The sequence below is a fragment of the Micromonas commoda genome, chromosome 1, assembly GCF_000090985.2.
Source record: "Micromonas commoda chromosome 1, complete sequence".
Lineage (NCBI taxonomy): Eukaryota > Viridiplantae > Chlorophyta > Mamiellophyceae > Mamiellales > Mamiellaceae > Micromonas > Micromonas commoda.
In genome coordinates this window covers 698,983-719,748 of record NC_013038.1, presented here as the reverse complement: position 1 = coordinate 719,748, position 20,766 = coordinate 698,983, and the positions used below count along the sequence as shown (strand labels likewise).

The window sequence follows — 20,766 nt, the reverse complement described above, 5'->3', positions numbered from 1 at the left end:
CACCACACTGGCTGTCTTGGAGTTGCGTGGAAGATGCACACCTCCCTGAAACTGCCTTCTCGCGCTGAGTTGCGTGCGGCTGTGGTGATGGACTCTCACGAGCCACCGCGTGAGCGCGCGACGACGATGACGAGGAGGCCGAGGAACACTTGGGTCGATGTGAAACTGTAGATGGTAGATGTGATGTGCAGTGTGTTTCCTGGAGCAGCAGGAGTGCTCGAGGAGAGTCCATCGCCTCCTCAATATAATCTCTTCGGACGAAAACACGTGACACAAACATGCATTAATTTTCTCGAAGACCGCAAATACTGCATAATTTTTTGGTCGTTCAAAAATATCTGACAGGACCTGTGCCCTATATGTGATCGGATCCATCTGTATTGGAATGACGTGTCGATTTTGGCAGCAGGTGATAACATGTACGTGAGAGCCTCAGTCAGTCCATGCCATGGACACCTCTTTTGTACCTTCGAAGGTATCACTCAAGGCAGTGAGCAACATGACCCGGAGAACCATTTCATGTCCCTTCGTAGAATCAGTACAATGTAGGCCGGAGCGTTTCTTTGCGTCGTATCGGCTCGCCCAAGGGTTTGCCTTTTTCATCTACTAATACCATGGTTGCTCCGACAGAGTCGAAAGAGTTCATTTGTCTGGCTCTCTGACTGTACTCACCTTCCCCCTTGCCGATTCGTCGAGCATTTAAAACACTGGTGGGTGCGCCTGCGAGAAATTCGGAATGCGGGGCGTGGTGTTTTGGCGGCTTTAGCCCCCCAGCTTGAAGATCCACTGGTACACCCATCATTTGAGGTGTTACACCAACTGTGTTGAAGGTATTATGCGGGCTCACCATGCATTTCTTTTTCCTATTTATCTGCATTTTTGGATCATGTAGCGCCCCTGCAGGATGTGCTGGGAGTGCGATGCTAGGCTTTTTGGGGGACTCTGCAATCAGTCCCAGATGTTTGGGGGTGACGCCGACAGTTTCGAAGGTATTATGACGACTTGGGTCCCACTCTGGCTTAACCATCCTCTTACAGGGTTCTTTGCCTGCAATGGTTTTTGTTGTTGCCCCAGCATATTCACCTTCGGGAAGATCGCTGTTAGCCCGACCCTTGCGACCTTTACCGGCGTTGTGGAAATCGTGCGTGCCCAAAACATCAGGTACAGAAGTGTCGTTTTTCCCTTTTTTGGGGTTCCATCCCCAACTCGGCAGCTCCCTCTTCCCCGCCTCATACGCTGGTGAAAACTTTCCAACTCGCTGGCCCCGAATCGGTTGCTGTTGCTTGATATCATCTGAATACTCTGTCTCATCGCGGAAGAGGTGGCTAGCATTCGTCGCGTTTATTCTCCATTGCATTGGCTTTTGTGCCTTATCACTGTCACGGGCATACGGAGGGGGAGCACAGGGCGGCGGCTTCGGCAAAGGGTCCGGCGGTGGGAGAGACATACCAACGAAGTTGTCTTTTTGGCGCTGAATCAAATTTGGTATACGCCGTTGATTCGGCTTTCCGGGACTTTTCGTCCCGATAGTGTTTCGATGCCCGTAGAAGATAGGCCCCTTATCTGGGCATAGACCCCCAGCAGAATATGAAAGCTTTGTCTCTAGAGACGTGGAAATTGGGCCTGCCAGTCGCCTGCGATAGTGACGGACACCGCCTTTCCCAAAATTACTCGGGCAATGCTCCCTGATAGGATCTTCAGAATAGCCACGCGGATGGCCAAAATTTATCGGAGGTTTGTGTTTACCTCTCCAAGGTGCTTCGTGGCTTACGTCGAAGTTGGAGGCTCCGTGAAAGTATCTGTCTTGCAGACGACTTGCAGGCAACAAAGTCTCAGGGAAATCGCCTTCCATAACACGGTGTTCTCCCGGCACGTCAATATCATGTTTTGGAGATACATGACGCTCGCCTTCAATGGCATGTTTTCGACTATAGTCGGGAACCTGGATCGAGTTCAATTCCGGTCAACTTAAAATTTTTGGGGAAGGGGAACTAACGTTGAACAAAAAAGGTTTGTTTCATCGGAACAGTCAGGTGAGAGTGTATTTTTACACGCCGCACCTGTGTCGCTCCTCCGCTCATGAAGAAACGTCGGGGGTAGGAGCAGAGATGATTGTTTCGTGAATCTCTGCTCACGGGTGCGTTAGGTTCCCAATCTTGACTTTGCGCCTGATTCCGCAGAACTCGCCCAAGCGAGTGAGTTCGGTCCCGTGCTGGTTTTCGATTATGTCCATCATTCGTCATTTTATTGGGTCCGTAAAATTATTTATCGTCGTATCGCTGTCATATGTATCAGCAGGGACTATCAGTTTCGTATCCATATTCAAATTTGAACATGAATGTTCATCGTCGTATTCCATTTTCAAGCGCAATAATGATTACACGTAGAGTTGGCGACTGGTTTGAAGGTACCGAGAACATTCGCTAGGGAGGCACCTTGCACGGATCATACGATATCAATTAAACATACAGTATCATAATATGACTAAACCACATGGTTGAGAATTCGTACGGATGCTCGATCGGAACTAAAAGCCCATGCAAACCCAAACCGTATGGACAAATACCTTGACATACTGTTTGCCCTAAATAGTCATCAAATTTACTTTCCAACGTTAACTCATCAGATAGACCTATTTAATCCGAGACCTATCATCTATCGTTAACCCAAATCGATATTCTGGATGCAGCTGTGAACACCCCGAAGGGGAAAATTTTCAGATTTGTCCGCCCGGTTGCTCCCGAAATTTTTGATCGGGTAGCGTTTGAAAAGGAGTTGAAAGGAAATTTCGCCTCGCGAGGTCCTTCGCTCCATCGCGGAGCGCACCAGAAACCTCAGACTCGCTCGCGCGGCAGCGGAGGAGTGCGGGCGAGGGTCGAGAGCGAGGGGACGCTCCGCGCTCCTCGCGCTCGTTCGGCTTTGCTCCCTCGGAACCGCGCTCGTCCGGCTTTGCTCCCTCGGAACCGCGCTCGTCATGCCGTACGGCGCCGCGCGGTTGAAGGGAAAAATAGCGTTTTGAAAGTGAAAATCGATCAAAACGAAAATTTTCAGATAACTCGTCATTCTTGAGTTAATCCTCCCATACGGTAGTAGTAGTTGTAGTAGAAGTCGTATCTCCGGGGTGTCCACAGCTGCCTGAAATCCAGAATATATCTTCGTAACTTATTATTAGAAGTTATTGCTTACGAACGAAGGTATAGATACGAAGGTATTATTTAGGGTGGCTCAACCAGATGGAAATCCATTGTCTAGCTAGATAGCTACATACGTACAAGTATCCATAATCGAAGTGAAAATTATTTGACTCGCGATATCGGCCTCGCACCTTCGTTTTCTCACGCCGACACTAGCCGCCGCGCTTTTCGAGCTCGAGGCACATAACCTCGTCATGAATCCACCCGTGCTATCATATTGGAATGCCGCACCTCCAGTCGCCGTGCTTATTGCATCGCGCATCGGCGGTGTACCCTTGAAACGCGTACCTTGGACAGAGCAACGGAGCCCCGCCACTGCCACCCTCACTTTCGACGACGGAACGAAGTTGTTCGGCGTGCACTCGATCTTGCGATTTATAGCCCGACGCTCGTCTAAGAGTGCAAATTTGTACGGCGCGGATGCATTTGCCCCGGTGTTGGTGCGACCCGTTTTCTTCGCGGATCCCTGCTCCGAAAGATGTGCCGCCTTCACTGCGCGTTCTTCGAAAACAGCTTTTGTACCCGAAACTTTTTCCGGCATCAGCGGCATTCTTGATCTTACGAACGTTGTCCACTCGCTGCACAGATCGATCAGTGGCTAGACCAGTCCGACGCTCTTGTAAATGGAGCGAGCTTCAACGTAATCTGCGAAATGCTCTCTTCCTTTATGGCTACGCGCTCCTACTTTGTCGGTCCAGGTTTGACAATCGCAGATCTTGCTCTATGGGAACGACTCTTCGCTTCACGCCAGTGGGACGCTGTCAAGGATTCTCCGCCACTTTACCATCTGAAACGATGGGATGAACTTTTCCAACGCGATCCCAGATTTGTTGATATCGTCACCGAAGTAACTGTTAAAGGCAAACGGCCTTGTTCGCACGCCAAAAGCAACGCGGCAACTCAGGACAAACAGAAAGGAAAGCAAGTTGGGGGCTCCTTTGACATAGACCTTGAGGGTGCTTCAAACGGCAACGTCGTTACTCGTTTTCCTCCAGAGCCTTCCGGTTATTTACACATAGGTCATGCCAAAGCTGCGTTACTCAACCAGTACTTTGCTCGTCACTACAATGGAAAGCTCATCATTCGATTTGATGACACCAATCCCTCCAAGGAGAAGGACGAGTTTGTAGACAACATATTGCGTGATTGTGAGATACTTGGCCTTAAGCCCGATATGGTCACTTATACTTCCGATTCTTTCGAGCAGATATTGGATATGGGAACGAGGCTGATAAAAGAGGGAAAAATGTACATCGATGATACGCCCATGGACAAAATGAGAGAAGAGCGCGTTCATAGAATTGAATCTGCTGCTCGCACGAATTCTATTGAAACTAACCTCAACCTCTGGAAGCACATGATAGATGGCGACGAAAAGGGTCTTCTGTGCGCGGCACGCTTTCGTATGGACATGCAAAATGACAATGGAGCACTAAGGGACCCGGTGGCCTTCAGGTGCAATCTTATCCCACATCACCGCACTGGCACGAAATACAAAGTGTATCCTACCTATGATTGCGCTTGCCCGTTCGTAGATGCACTTGAGGTAAGGAGCTCCCATATTTCACATGCATCGCCCTCTACGATTTTTGTGGAAAGTAAACCGACTGAGCGCTGTTTTCGTCACCCTACTTCATGGGTGTTACACATGCGTTGCGGACATCTGAGTACCGAGATCGTGAAGCACAGTACCGTTGGGTTCAGAAACTCATGGGCACGCGCCAGGTGCACATCTGGGACTATTCTCGTCTGAACTTCGTGTATACGACGCTTTCTAAGCGAAAGCTGCAGTGGTTTGTTGATGAAGGATACGCAGATGGCTGGGATGATCCCAGGTTTCCAACAGTTCAGGGCATGACGCGTCGCGGTTTGCAGACGGAGGCTTTGAAAGAGTTCATTTTGATGCAAGGAGCTAGCCGTAACGTTAACTTGATGGAATGGGAAAAGCTTTGGACGCTGAATAAGCGCATCATCGATCCTGTGTGTCCACGACATGTTGCGGTCTCAGATAGGGGTAAAGTTCCGGTCAATATCACTAATGGCCCGTCGCATCCAGAGGTTGTTTCTGTGGCAAAACACAAGAAGTACCCCCCAGCTGGTGTCAAGGCTACAACGCGGACGTCTCGAATCTGGCTTGATGCGGAAGATGCAATGTCAGTCCGAGAGGGCGAAGAAGTCACGCTAATGGATTGGGGAAATTGTGTGATTGATAGGATCATTAAAGATTCCGCAGGGCAAGATATTGTCTCAATCCAGGCACATCTTAACCTCGATGGTTCAGTAAAGTCAACAAGGCTCAAGCTCACTTGGCTTCCTGACATTGGCAACCTGGTGCCATTAAGTTTATTCGATTTTGACTACTTGATCACCAAGAAAAAAGTCGAAGATGCCGACAACCTGGCAGATATTGTAAACGCAACGACGAAGATTGAAACTCGCGCCCATGGCGATGCAAACATGCGAACTTTGCAGAAAGGAACCGTCATTCAACTCGAAAGAAGAGGGTATTTTATCGTCGACGAAGTGTTTGTGCGCAGCGACTCTCCCATGGTACTGTTCGCGATCCCTGATGGAAGAATAAAAACATGGGGTGTTTCTGCTGATGTCAAGAAATAAACAAACCATTCGATGCAGATCATCATGTCATAGGACGATCCAGTTTCAGTTGGTAATGCTTAAATTTCTCTGCCCTCTCTGCTTCGGAAAATCCCATCATGTGTATGATGAAAAATTCGTCACGATGAACGCTGGGGTGGGCGTTGAATGCAGTCTGGTCAAGGATCACGTGTCGTTTTCGTAAAGGATCCTCGTGTCGCAGAAGCTTAATGAGCTGGGCTTGCTCAGCGCCGCGCATGTGCGGAATATGTTCAGTTGCCCATAGCTTATTCAGGAGTTTTCTTGCCCAATCTGAGTTGCGCCATAGCATAACACCCGTGTTGATAGGCCATCCACCAATATCGTTGCAAACAATGAGATCAATGCTGTCATCTTCACTCTGCTTTTCAATTTTTGAGCTCTCAGTGGCCTTGATGATACCTTCAATCGAGAAATTTCGATTTGTCACGACAGCATCTGCGTCGATCCACATTATCCACTCATGTCTCGTTGCAGTCAACATATCCATCACAACGCGGACTTTGTTCCATGTGATGATATGTTTGGGAACCATGGTGTCGCGATATTGATAGAATGCATAACCGTGCCTTTCAGCATATTTTATGTTCAAATCTGCTGAGATGGCGGACGAGTTGACGAGATTGGGAGTACTCGCAGTGACAATCGCAATACCTCCTGTCCCCGTCGCCGGACCAGTGCGCAACTCAGGTTCCAAAGCTCTGGTGCTTACTTGCAACAACAGCCGCTCCAAAGTAAAGGCTCTCAATTTTGCGCACACGTGAGGCTCGCCATGACGAAGTTTTCCATCAATTGCTAGGATGTTCCAGACGCACTTTGATATCGAGCACCAGTATGACAAAACTGCACGTTCATCTCGGGCATCGAAAAGGATCTTCATGCCCCGATTCATGTCGTACAAATGAAAAACGCCCCAGGCTTTCATGATCCGATCCTGCCCGCTCCATATTTCACTGCCCTGCTGATTGCTTTCGAGCCAAGCTTGCGAATCTCCTATATCCCACTTATCATCAAGTGTTGCAGTTGGCATGCGAGTGAAAACTTTGTCGAGGTGTGCGATACAAAAATAATGACTTTCGCAGCTCGCACCTTCGTGCTCTACGTTTTGCAACCGGACACGCGAAAGCTCGCTCGTCGAGTCCAAGTGAGCGCGAGACACGTCGACCTTGGAATGTATCGATTCGGTGTCTCCCAGCACTACCTGACCCAAGAAAGCAGCGAATGAGCAGAGTACAAACGATGTTTGCCGTGTCATTGAGCTGACTTGACCGTGCCACAAGTACACTGCTGCCTTAATATGGACGGCAACTCGGCATGATTGGCAACGCGCAATCCGTAAAATATTCTTAGCGTACTAGAAGCTATGTGCGAAGGCCGAACCACCCACTTTGTTCGTGGCGAGGCGTCCGAAGTTTCTGTGGGTTAATACAAGTACAGATAAAAATTACCTGTACTCGTAAAACTAAAAACCCGTATCTAATACAAGTATACGTACGAACGAACGAATGAAGGTATGTACGAAGGTACGTAACCCTTACGAACGAACGACCTGCTGGAAGGTTATTATATGATAAAATAACTTTTTATTATTAAGGGCAAACATTAATAATAATAATATGATATAAAATAATAGTATAATAATAATATGATAATAATACTATTAACGTGTGATATGATATATTAGAAAAATATAATAATAATGATGATAATATATATGAATATATCATAATAATAAATAATAATGTGTATTTATTTATGAAGATATGTAATAATATTACGAACGAAGATATATGGAATATTGGAATAATTAACTAATTAACGGTATCCATATAGTTTCATTATTTAAGCTATTATTTATACAATATTTATATTACAGTATTTTACTACTATATTCGTTCGTCCATTTCGTCCTTTCTTTTTAAATAGACTACAGATAATTCGCATGTACCTTCATCGCATGTTTATTTCGTATGTATCAACGCATATTAATATGACAAACCAATCAATGCAAGTCAATCTAATAAATACATACAGTATAAATACCATTTAAATACCTTACTTCGGAATATTAAATAATAAGACAAACCAATCAACAATCAATCAAGTCAATCTATGCTATATAGTCTATGATAATGTTTTAATAAGTCAAGTCCAAAAGTTAAGTTAAGTCGGAGGTTTAATTTCCTGGTCTATTTCGTCCATATACCTTCGTCCCTTCGTATTATATATCCATATATCTCGTAACGAAATATATTATGCACCCTGGCTCCAAATAAAATATGTAGCCGATGCATAGGCGGCCGAACAATGGCCGAGAAAGGAAGCCGACGAGGCGACCGGATCGCTGGGTCGGGAATCAAAATGACCGGGTCGCTCAGTGGCGCGGGGTTGCGCACGACGTTCGTGTCTCGATGTTGGCGAAGGCCGGTATGGACGCGGGCCGTAGTGTCGCCGAGATCCGCGCCCTCCCGGGTGTCAACCACCTGCCATCCAAAGCACTGCCGTGCATAGACTGATGACGCGAATCACCAAAAATGATTCAGCAATTCCTGCGCCGCACGGTATGCATGGGAACCATCGCCGTCGTCTGCGTCTTGCTCTAGCGCATTCGCGTTCAAATCTGTCATGGTCGCGATGAGTTCGCGAGGGCAGAAGGAGATCTAACATTAACGCATCGAGGCTCTTTTTGCCGTTTTCTCCACGACGGTCAAGAGCGGGGTAAAATAATTTAACCAAGGACGCCCGTATTAATTTGAGGGATTAAAATAATGATGATTGACGGAATAAACCAGGAAATTAACCACCTCCGTTAACTTTTGGACTTAACTGGTAAAACCTCGCTCCCTGCCGACCAAAAGTCAACGATGCATGTGGAGAATTGTCTATTATTTTATTACCTTCGGTACCTTCGTATTAATTAAAAACCTTCTATTATTTATTATATTAATATGAAGGTATCATATATTTTTATATATTTTTGTACGAAGATATGGATACGAAGGTATTATTTATCTTCGTATTTCTAGTGTATTTCTTAATTACCTTGGTACCTTCGAATCCTGGACAACGTCGTGGGGAACTGCATTCGTGATCCGCACGCGCACATACATGGTTAGTTCATCTACGCCCTTCGCGATAATGTGGACGACCTCATTCTCCACATCAGATGTGTAGAACCAAGCTTTGAGCACTACCGAAAATGCTGACTTGAATGAACGCTAATTCATCTCCCCTTCTCCCAGGGAAAGCGGAAGTCCAGTAAACCGCCACCAAAAAAGGTTGCTCCAAAAGTGGCCACCGCGTTTACTTGTCCTTTCTGCAACCATGAAAATGCGGTGGTCGCTAAGATGGACCAGCTCACAGGGAAGGGCATGGTAGAGTGCACAATATGCGGGCAGCGTTACACTACCATCATCTCGCACTTAAGCGAGCCGATCGATGTTTATAGCGACTGGATCGACGCTTGCGACAAAATTAACAGGGGAGATGGTCGATGAGCTTAATACACAAGTCGCTGGTTTGGGGATGCCAGTTTGAACCTTTTGGGCGAGCTCGATATCAATCAACTGGCTCTGAGAAGCATCCCTTGGATCAGCCTTGCGCTGGTCATGATATGATACTTGTGAGGAGAGATAATGCTTACACGCAGCCTCGCCATCATTTTATTCAGGGCCGTGTTCGAGTCGGAAAGTTGAGTAGTCAAACGTCGGGCATATCCATGAGTCTAAATCCAATCCTCGAGGTTTAGTCCTGGCTGTTGTATCTATAACACGAGTGTCTAGATGAGCGCACGGCATGTACGGAGACCTGTGTATGGAAACTGACCAGACGTTGAATGAACGCACAGCACGGGCCAGCGGTCGAACTATCCCATCTCGTTGCCGGTGATTCGTCTACTGGTTCCATGCATCACCCGAATATGGTCGTTTGTCCTTCCGGGCGCCACGGACCGAGCGATATCCGCGCTTTCCAGTGGTAATATCCAACACGTTTCGCGCCCGAAAGCGCACATTTAAACACAATTGGCGTAGCGCGAGCGAGAAAAAATGCAACTGTCCGATTTTTTACATCACTCTTCGCAAAACCAGGACAGCCTTCGCGGGCGACTTCCGTCGTCCGCTCGGGACGTTCGGCGTTCCCTTCGCCTTCTCTTCCACCCTGGCCTTGGTTTTTTGCGTAGTGTAACCCACGCAATGTGTCCGGCCCTGTGGGCTAGAGCACGCCGTCCCACGGTGGGAAAACCGGCTAATATCTAATATCCGAAAGGTCCCTGCCCATGTGCGGTTGACTAAAACGATCGCGTGGGACTGACAGAACCAGGAAAGATTTCCGCCGAGATATTGACCCAGATGGAATATAAATAAACCTCATCACTACTCTTCGCACACTATCCATACTGATGATGATGAGATAACTTGATGATATGTCCGAACCCAGCCCGAAATTTTTACCGGAGATTTTGAAAGGCGGATATCCGCCGGACTTTTTCGGACTTTTTCACTGAGCAAACAGTCAGACCATCGCACGGAAATTAAATTTCAGCGGACCTATATACGCGATTTACATGAGTAACTCGCGTGACGTTGACGTATGAAATCCAGTCAGAAATCCATGTACGTGTATTTACCTTGGGTAACTAAAAAACCATAGGCAGTAAATTTCCGCCAAAAATTGCTGAAATTTTCGGGTTGGGTTCGGACATCAGTTTTGCAAAGAGTGATACCGTGGGAAAAGAATCGGGAACGACCAGGGAAACCCGTCCGCCGCCCGTGCCAGAAACTTGTACTTAGCCAAGAGGTTCACTACATTCAACCGCTCCGTGGAGATTGGACATGATTTCTGCCATAGCATGGCTACCACTAGGTGTTGCGGCCGAAGACCCTAAACATGTGCGAGGCCCTGCAACCGTTGAAGACCTCGTTGAGATATGCCCGGGGATCGCAGCAGAAGGGGGTTTTGTACAGATCCGCCAGGTTGCAGGGGACAGCGCATCAGGAGAGTGGGAAGAAGTAAGCTCAGCAAACACGACAGAAGACGAGATGGCTGACGACAACCAAGCGTCTCGTGCCACGCGGATATCTCACGCACAATTTCAAGTGGATGCCTCGGAAACTTGCGAAGGCGGCGATAGTCTCGACACGGCGATGGCCAAGCTTGATATGGATAGATATGACGATGACGACGAAAATGATGAAGCTGTAAAAGCCGCGCGAATTTTTGGAGGAGAAAGTTCAATGTTCCATGCACACAACGATGAAGACGCGTACATGACAGTTAAAGATGAGAACGACAGAGATGTAGAGGACTTTCCGGATGACTTCAAGCTGCGAGCGACTGATCTCATCCTCTTAGCAGCCCGCACAGATGACGATGTCAGTCACCTTGAAATGTATGTGTATGAGGAGCCCGTATTGAGCGGAACTGATGAGGGTAACTTATTCTGTCATCATGATCTACTGTTACCAGCGTTTCCATTGTGTATCACATGGTTGGACTGCCCTTTTCCTGGACAAGATGAGTCCCACTCAAATAGTGTCGCCGTGGGAACCATGTATCCAGGTATAGAAATCTGGGATCTCAACGTAATTGATGCTCTAGAGCCGAAAGCGACACTTGGCGGTTATGAGCATGCGCTGATGCAAGAGGGCATTAAGGGTGGAAATCGAGAAATCAGAAATCTCAAACACGTAGGGAAACGAGCATCCAAGAATCTGAAAGCAACAAGAAGAAGCGGCTCGAAGAGCCCACTGCCTGACCTTCGGAAGGACAGTCACACTGATGCTGTCCTTGGATTGTCCTGGAACACCCAACATCGGAATGTGCTAGCCTCTGCTTCAGCCGATTGCACGGTAAGAATTTGGGACGTCATTACGCAAGCGACACAGCAAACTTTATCACATCATTCGGGCAAGGTGCAAGCTGTTGAATGGAATCGTTTCCAGCCCAGTGTCTTGCTCACCGGTGGATTCGACGGTCTCGTCACCTTAGTCGATGTTCGAGATTCAAGCAAAGCCGCGATGGTATGGAGCATCGGTGCAGACGTGGAGTGCGCTTTGTGGAAATACAGTGAGCCCACACAACTTATTGCATCAAGTGAGAGTGGCGAAGTTTTTTCATTCGATTCTAGGATGGGCAAAAATTCTGAACCTGTGTTTAGCTTTTCTGCACATGAAAAAGCATCAACATGTCTCAGCCTCTCTCCAGGCGTTTCAAACCTTCTTGTCACGTCGTCAATGGACAAAACGTTGAAACTGTGGGATATTACAGCCGATCAGCCATCGTTGGTGGCACAGAATAACCCTGGTATTGGAGCCATATTTACTGCTGCATTTTCATCTTCTGTACCTTACCTGGTTGGATGTGCTGGGTCCAAGGGGCAAGTTGCAATTTGGGATATTCTCAGTGAGGATGCCATATCGAAAGGAACGCACGGGCAAGTACTGGAAAAATATAATCGAGCGGCTGCACTCAAATCAACAAAATGATGGTATCAGTTTCTGATTTTCTCAGAATCAACACATTATGAGTGCGGAAATTATGGTTCGTGTTGTATTACGACCGCGAAACTATCGAGTTTTTCTGCTTCGTTGAACTGAATGACTAGTAATTGTGAAAGGAATCTGATCAGCGCCCGGTTGACGTGACGACTATTTCCATCGCAACGCGGTTTCCCTGATGGATTTTGAAAACTCCTGTCATAAAGTCATCAAGAAAAAACGCGCGAGTCGGTGAATCATCTATCCATGTCAGCATCGAGAATATTTACTCAGTCAAAACAAGGTCCGCCGTCGCCCACGTAGCATCACTCGACGCGTTTTAATATAAACAGATCGGAGACCTTTTAAACACTATTCCTGCGCAAGATTCAATGAAACACATGCAAAACTAATGACGAAGCACTGACGAAACTGAACTCTCAGGTTGCACCCACCGACGCCTCTGATAGATCACTATATCCATGCCCGACTGAATTGAATCATCCGCATCAGATTGACGCTTCTTCCTGAAAATTCTATTTAGCGTTTATTTTCACAGATCTCAACTTGCGGCTCCGAAGTTCTTAAAAGTGATGCACGCTGGGTGTGCAGAAATTGATGTTGGCGTTCTTTCTCTGATGCGAGGGTGATCATGTTTTTCTGCGACCGCACCCGCTGAACATAGGTTTCTTGCTCACGGTAGAGTAACGTGTTATAAGAGCAGTACTGATGATCCATTGAAACCAGTTCGGCGTAGATGTGACTTAGTCTTCTGTGTAACTCTGCCGAACGCTGTTGCAGGCCTGAAGTGACGATTTCTATTCTATGCCCGATTTTACCTGCTCGCCGAGCGTCGCGCATCATAGACGTACAAGCGCGCGCGTGTTCACCAGAGGGAGGTGTAGTATTAGTATCGTAGCTTCCATATATTTTGCTGAGAATGACATGTGAAGTTGATTTGTCCATGATGCAGTCGTTGTGCGCATAGTTGGAGGCGTAGATAATTTCATCACTGTTCACTAGCTGATCGCTTGTACACCTGAGCGCATTTATTTCCCTGGTAATAAGGGCGGCAGATAATGCCAACTGCTTCAATGAAATCGGGGACGTCAACAATCGAGCTGTGTCGTGCAATGCATGCTCTAATGAGTGATGCTCAAGCATTTGTCCCAGCTCTCTGCTGATGATTTGTTCTGCGCTGCATCTCAAAGTGTCGGTTCTTGAGTCTATACAAAACGAAGAGGGTCGCGCCAAACATCTTAGCTTCGATTTCAAGTGCGTCGCGCGTTCAATTGGGGAAGACGATGAGTTGAGATTCGCATTCATACGATCGAAATCACGTAAGTGGTCGGCATTATTTTGTTCAGGTTTTGGTGTCGGCAAAACAATCTGATACTCATTGTTGGGCACAGGAAGAGAGGCCATTGCACATTTCACTGCACCAGCAGCTGTTACTACGTCATGTCCAACCCATACATCATCGTTCTGTTGACTAAACTGAGAGGATAAATGCTCGTTACCTATAATACTCTGCGCAGGAGAAGATCTGCTGGAGACGGAAATGCCATCAGGGCCACTCGGCATACCAATTCTTGCAAGATTCCCAAATCGTTTGTCATCTGGCAACGTTTGATATACTGTGTGCGCAGAGGAACGCTCATGGTGTGCGAGGACGCCGTTAGCTCTGATGGCATGGTCTAACTCACTTTCCCGGACCCGAGGGGGTGGAAGGTTGAGCTCACTGTGTAACCGGTGATTCCCAGGATCATTGTTGTCGACAGTCTGCATAACATGTGGGACACCGTGACGTTGAACTATCCTTTGCCGTTTCACGTCTTGCTTTCTAAGGTTTTCTTCAATGTCGTGTTGACGACCGCCCTCAAAGTCAGCCAGTCCCTTTGGTTCAAAAGTTTCCTCGCTCAAAAGTGTGAGTGCCCGCCGCTCAAGACTACCGTCGAAAAAACCTGGAGCTGGTTTTCTTTCAAAAGGAATTTCGGCATTGTAGTCGATGCCCTTCAACCGTTTCGCCCGCTTGACAGTATCTATACCAGCTGCCTTTAGTTCGCGCCGCTTTTGCAGCGATGCGAGTCGCCTTGCCTCTTCTAGCTGCTTCTCTCTTGCTTTTCGTTTTGCTTTCTTCCCTTTAGTGTTCGCAAGTCTTGCGCGCGCCTCCGAGAGCATTTCCTTTTCTTCCTCATCCATATCTACAGGATCGGGTCGTGCAGGTTTGGATTCAGGGTTTGGATCGATTTCACCAGGCTTGAGACGGCGAGGATCATCCAACGCGTCGTTGCTGTCTTGCTGACAGGCCGCATCTAGCAGTTTTTCATATCTCTGGAAAGGTTCGTTAGTTAGCTCACATGCAAAATAAAACTTACTGGGATGCATACGCGCAGGTGAAAATCTATTTTTTTATTGCGAACCCTTACCTCGAGACATTGAGCGGGAGTGCGGCCCACAATTGGGGCTACAGTCCGCCACTGGGTGGGCATCAACTTTGCAAGGTGGAGCAACTTTTCATCTTCCTGTCGGGTCCACTCGGTCTTCTTTATCGATGGATCAAGCCATTCATACCAACGGGCCTTGCATTGTTTCGCTGACTTGCGAACGAGGAGGGACGAGATCCGGGCCCACTGATTCTTCCCATACTTCATCACTGCCGCCTTCAGAATTTCATCCTCCGTGTTTTTCCACACGCCACCCTTGATCAAGATCCTCATTGCCACTTTGTCAGTCAATTGTGGATATTGTGTGTTGCTGAGCTTGCGAGAACGATTGGCTTTGAATCCCCCGCAAATGACGTTTACCTGGCGCGATACGTCCTGCCTGTGAGCTTGAGCTTCTCGAAGTTGCGAGGTTTTATCAATAATACCTTCGAAGGTAGAATAGACTACCATTAGAAAACCTTCATTCGTACGAAAGAATCGAACGAAGGTAATAATATAGATATGCAAGCGTTAGTTAATATATTGTTAGCCGCTTGCTTATTACCTTCGTACACTCTTCTTACTGCTGTATTATTCGGCACAACCCTTATTTTAGCCGACTGTCTATATGCGCGATTTACATTTTTGCTAATAATAACTCGCGTGTCGTACATATACGAAGGTATTATCTACAAGGTACATATATACGGGAAATAATAAACATCTTGCAAAAATGTCACACGAAAACCTGGTAAGGGTTTTATCGTCAACCAGGAACCACGGGTCTATTCGTTCCTAATAACATTAATATTGTAATAAGGGTTTTAATTCGTCAACGTCGGTTTAGTGATGATGTGTGTTTGCTCATATGTCGACGTTTATTTGTAGTTACCCTTAAAGACGACTATTTACGTGACTAATAATATTTGTACACACCTGTCACCTGTGTGTGTTCGTCAGTCCGAGAGTCTGCTCGAGGCGCACGTCTCGCGTACGTCTGCATCCGCGGCGTAAACGGCGCCATCAGCACTGCGCTCACGTTGGTCGTAGGCTATGCCGACCCACCTGGGGACAGACCCCCTCAACAGATCACGTCCATGACCCTGTCTATCTGTCTGTTCGTTCGACCCCTACCTGGAGAGTTTTTTTAAATTCATATATATGATGAGGTATATAATAGTTATATTATTATTATCAAGGTATATACATATATATCCTTGCTTCGAGTATATATGTAACCCTTAAAATATATAAAAGTATCTATATATAGTCTAAGGCCGCCGATTAATAAAGTTTCGTTCGTGTTTTCTAAATTTCAAGTTGGCAGACGTCATACTGGTTTTCCACCTAGCCAGGCGGGCTCGGGAGATGTGTATCGCCTTCTACCTGCATTTGTGGCCATGCATACATGGTCCCTCAAGAGCCCGTCTGACGACTTCACCCGTTGATTTGATTTTTCTCACCTATACTTGGTGGTGATGGTACAACGTCGAACGTACACTGAAAAATGTATCACACAGATTCCCTTCGAGTAGAAGGTTTTCTGCACCCATCACATTTACCGTTTTCCTAACACGTACTTTGTCTCCTGTGCACATCAGCGCGCCTCCACGGAATTCAGTTGCGCAACCTGCTGCCGCCAACGCCAACCTAGAGTCACTAAGTTTGAGGCTTCCAACAAGTGCTGCAGGTTTTTTCACAACAAGTTCATCTAGGAAAAGCTCTGAAGCTGTCGATTGCTCATCTATTTCACGACTGAAGTCTAAACCAACGCGAGCGTCTTGTGTTCTTGTCTCCCTTGTCGCAGTTTGAGATGCTCCGGTATTTGGTTGCAGTCCAGTGCGCTGTGCTTCGCAAATCATTCCCGACTTGGCTGGGACTAGTGTAGCTGCAGGGTCACCTCCTCCTCTGGATATCAAAACATTGCCCTCCACCCAACCAACTTGATATCCCGCCACATCGCGCATATGGGTATGGGACAAGAGGTCCTGGGACAGCTCAAGGCGAAATGTCGTGTTTTCTGAGATACATTCAACCATCTGAGATTGTTTCGGCGCATGGATTTCTGCCCGCAAAAGTGACTTCTGAAGCTGCATGCGCAGAAAGTCGGTATCTGATGGGTTACCACGAACAAGTATTACTCGGCGTGGCTCTAAATGAGTTAGAATGGTTTGGATGCTATGACCGTCAGAGTTGCCTTCAAAGTCGCATATATGCACAGCCGCCCGCAAATAGACATCATGCGTTTCTGTCAATATTTTTGTCGGACTATCTTCGAGTCCCATAAATTGTGTATCGGGGTAAACCCTTCCAGGATCTGAGGTATGACCGAATTCTCCAGGTCTTTCTTCGATGCGATCGCCGCTGCGGTGGTCGTTTTGCAATCCGATTTGGACATACCCTTCAAAGGTTTCAGATGTGATTGTCTCTCCAAAGTCTAGCACATTTGGATACCATGATTCATCGTCAAAGATCGCAACATTTGCATTGTTGACTTGGTTAATGCCATCAAGCACGTAGCATCGACCACCGCGATGCGAGGCTTGAGAATGCATTGTTGTACATTGAGTATCCAAATTAGGTTTACATGATTCAATCACTGGTTTGGGTTCCCTCAAAACCCTATACTTTGTTGAACTTTTAATCGGGACCAATGCTTGCGATCTTGAAATTTCCTTCCCCTGCCATTCAAGTAACTCGTCACCAACGAGTTTTAATCTTTGCGACAGAGAGATCCTCAGAGGTAATCGTGCACCGGGTGGCAGCTGTGATAATCTGCATACCTCGCGTGAAAGTGAGCCTGGTTGCAATCTATCGGTGAAAACTATCAAATTTCGAGGGTCTGGGGCCCACTCCACGAATATATGTCGGGATGCCCCAGCATCGAGGGAACCAAATGACGCGAGGACAACTTTGGGTCCTTGAGGCAACGCGCGGAATTCATCAATAGAGTGGCATAGTTTTAAGTGACGGGTGTTAAAGGCGTTGTGGCGCTCCCTGTCAAAATATTGACCAACATGCTCACCCATCCACTCAAGATGACTACGGGCGAACTCAAGAGTATTGTACGCCACTTTAGTGAGCAATACGAGCTGGTAGGCTGCAAGTTGCTTTTGCGACCATCTTTCTTCTAAAACCAGTAAAAGTTCCAGGACACGACCGGCAGGATCAATTGGGATGAGCACGTTACCATCTTGCCGCACAGTGCGCAATATGGCTTCAATCAAGTCATTTTCTCGCGTTTTGGATGGAGGAAGTCGTCGTGCATTGGATGCATCAGTAATGAGCACTGCCGGTCGTTTGATTGATTCTAGAACGGTTCCATTCAAGTGTTTCTCCCTTCTATGGTTGAAGTTAACAGCGTAAACAACATCGTCTGTTTCTTTGTGCACCTTCCAAAGCGCACCCCCCAGCATGTGTCCAGCTGCATATGGGGTGATTGTAATGCCGGCCCCGTGACCGACTAGAGCTGATCGTTGCGCGTATCGCACTGGTACAAAAGCGCTGAAGGCAGTATCTATGTCATCAAGTGTAAAGACTCTGAAATCTTCATTCGCGTTGCGCGAAAGAAAGTGATCATACATGAACATAAGTCCCATTTTGTGCACAGGGAGCGTTGCGTATACCTTGCAACGCATGCCAAGCTTGCCAAATGCATACGGTAACGCGCCCAAATGTTCAGTGTCGGGATGGGAGATGAGAACGGCATCTACCTCCGCTGCAACTTTTGCAAGAGGCTCTAGCAAGTTCACGTCGAAACTATCATTCCACCCGCAATCAAGTAGGATTTTAAAGCCGTCCAAGTCAAGGACGTAGCAGAAAGGATCCTCGCCTGTGATCGGTTAAGGTGGGACGCGATCCTGAATAAATAAGACGTGGAGATCACAGGGCTATCCTAAGACGAGTACGCTATCGGCACGTCGAGGTAGTGTAGTAGGAAGAGGAATCTTGGCCGAGGTAAACCAATACCTTGAACTCCATATAGCGGTGAGAACTTGATTCTAGTTCCATGTTCGATCATTATTCCCAAAATATTGCCCCTGCGAAGGTTTGTGGGCCTCCGTCATACGTATCGCGCGGGGCTTTAGCAGGCCCAATGGAGAACTCCGAGCACGATAATTATCAGTCAGATCATCAGGAATTAAAATTTTAGTATCCCTCGACATTATTAACCACATAATTAATTACCTTCATTATTCGTACCTTCGTATATTATTAAGAGGCTGGTTCGATTGGCGGTTTAAATCGAACCAGCCTCTGATTTAAAAAAAACCCACGATTTCCACATCGCTCATTTTCCGAGGGTGGACCACTTGGGATGTCCGGGTGTGTATCAACGAATTAGAAAATGTAGAATTTGTTCCGTCGAGAGCTGATTTTATTTGAGATTTTTGAAGTGCAAATTTGGATTAGAAACGGTCAGTTGTAGCATATATTCGCTCGAATCGAGCTGCAGCCCCCAAAAATGATTTCTGATGACGTGAAACGATATAAAACGTGCAAATTTATAATCCGCGGCTTGAGTGGGACTGCGAGGACTCGCAGTCCAGACAGGGTTTCTCCCGCAATCGAGCGCCTCGTCATCGATAGAACAACCGTTCTAAGTTCCACGATGCCCTCTCAGTGATGCACGCCGTGCCTACAGTGCATCAGCGGCCATGAGCACGGCGCATGTACGCCGCCCAACGCCCTGTACCATGCGACCCTCTTGATTCAATCGAAACATCCTTGAAGTTATGGGAAATTTAATTTTATTCAGGATTGACGGTGTATGTTTCATTTGTAAGACCAGCGCGCAGCAGGTGTCAGCGCGCGGGAAGAGCGCGCGTCCGCGCACTATTAGCGAGCGGCGCGCTCGTTCTGAAGGGCCATTCGCGGTGGACGTCCGTGGTTTTTCGGATTTTTTCGGAGGGTAATTGCCCACATACAGCTGCAAAAATCCTCTGAAAATTTCAGAGGCCGAAAATCGAATGACCGCGGCTGCGTGATCGACCTAATCAAATCCTCTATGATATCACTTTATACTCATGATATATTGGAGGTAGCTTCGTTCGTAGGTTTTGAAACATGTAATAATACTGTATAAATAATACTGTATAAATAATACTGTAATAATACTGTATAAATACCTTCGTACCTTCGAAGGTACAAATATAAATAAATAAGGTAAAAGTTTCGTGTTCGTACGGATTTAAGGAATACATAATATGGATATTATCCACAATATGATATGGATATTTAATACCTTCGTATATCACATGGTAAATAAAGTGTAAATAATAATTAGACACATCACCGAATCGAATGAAGGTATAGATATATATTATGTGGAATACGAAACATATATATTATTACCTCCGTATGTACATGCATAATACGAGCGAGCGAGATATCCATAAATAATATCATATCATATTAAAAGTTCTTTTAGCTAGCTATTAGTACAGTAGCAGGTAGCGATAGTGAATGGATGATGTCCAGCTGGTCAGTGGATAGACTAAATGGTACGTACGAAGGTACTATATATATGTACTACCTTCGAAGGTACGTACGAAGGTGGTATCCATACCTTCGTTCGTACGAAGGTATGGATACGAAGGTACGAAGGTACGAAGGTACGAAGGTACGAAGGTACGAAGGTAACTTTTAGTGTTACCAGCTTGAAAGTGCTTCTCAGAATTGTGAGTGTCCATCAGGTGCACCTGCCCGGCCCGCCATCCTGTAGCCTTAAGATTCGACCAAACATGAGCGTTGCTTTGAACCTGACAACATTTTCGCTGGCTCAATCTAATGGTTAGCAACTTCTTCCTCACGCCTCACCTTTCTGCCGCCGTCCTTTGATCAAACGGACTCCCCAAGTCTACACGTGACTGCTCTCGGTGATCTTTCCTTTTCATGTCGACCTCCCATACTTATCCGAATATGCTCACTTTTTCCGCAGTCGCGAGAAAACGAACCGCTCTGATTCGTCGTGTCTGTTCGTCGAACGCTGTCTCGAAGGCGCGCACAGATTGCCTCCAGGTATCTTGCGTTGTC

The 20,766-nt window shown here is 46.8% G+C and overlaps 3 protein-coding genes across 6 annotated transcripts; all 3 read right to left on the bottom strand.

Moving 5' to 3' along the window:
- MICPUN_51392 (predicted protein) lies at positions 1–2,283 on the bottom strand (the record flags this gene model as incomplete). 2 transcript variants are annotated; one of them, XM_002507108.1, is made up of 4 exons in its annotated part: positions 1–435; positions 649–830; positions 904–989; positions 1,038–2,283. In XM_002507108.1, 3 exons carry the CDS (start codon positions 1,850–1,852, stop codon positions 811–813), a joined length of 921 nt encoding a protein of 306 aa, XP_002507154.1. In that variant the 3' UTR covers positions 1–435; positions 649–810. The 2 variants fall into 2 exon arrangements, with proteins under 2 accessions (XP_002507154.1, XP_002507155.1); XM_002507109.1 differs by having other exon boundaries at positions 4–828; positions 902–1,852.
- Positions 2,284–11,942: 9,659 nt separating this feature from the next.
- MICPUN_77618 (predicted protein) lies at positions 11,943–15,024 on the bottom strand (the record flags this gene model as incomplete). Of its 2 annotated transcripts, none has more annotated exons than XM_002507107.1 (2): positions 11,943–14,638; positions 14,734–15,024. In XM_002507107.1, 2 exons carry the CDS (start codon positions 15,022–15,024, stop codon positions 12,845–12,847), a joined length of 2,085 nt encoding a protein of 694 aa, XP_002507153.1. The 2 variants fall into 2 exon arrangements, with proteins under 2 accessions (XP_002507153.1, XP_002507152.1); XM_002507106.1 differs by having other exon boundaries at positions 14,448–14,638.
- An 871-nt stretch (positions 15,025–15,895) lies between these two features.
- On the bottom strand, positions 15,896–18,751 carry MICPUN_55105 (predicted protein; the record flags this gene model as incomplete). Of its 2 annotated transcripts, none has more annotated exons than XM_002507105.1 (2): positions 15,896–18,562; positions 18,694–18,751. In XM_002507105.1, the coding sequence occupies 2 exons, from the start codon at positions 18,749–18,751 to the stop codon at positions 16,194–16,196; spliced, it is 2,427 nt and encodes an 808-aa protein (XP_002507151.1). The 2 variants fall into 2 exon arrangements, with proteins under 2 accessions (XP_002507151.1, XP_002507150.1); XM_002507104.1 differs by having other exon boundaries at positions 16,194–18,562.
- Between the last annotated feature and the right edge of the window lie 2,015 nt (positions 18,752–20,766).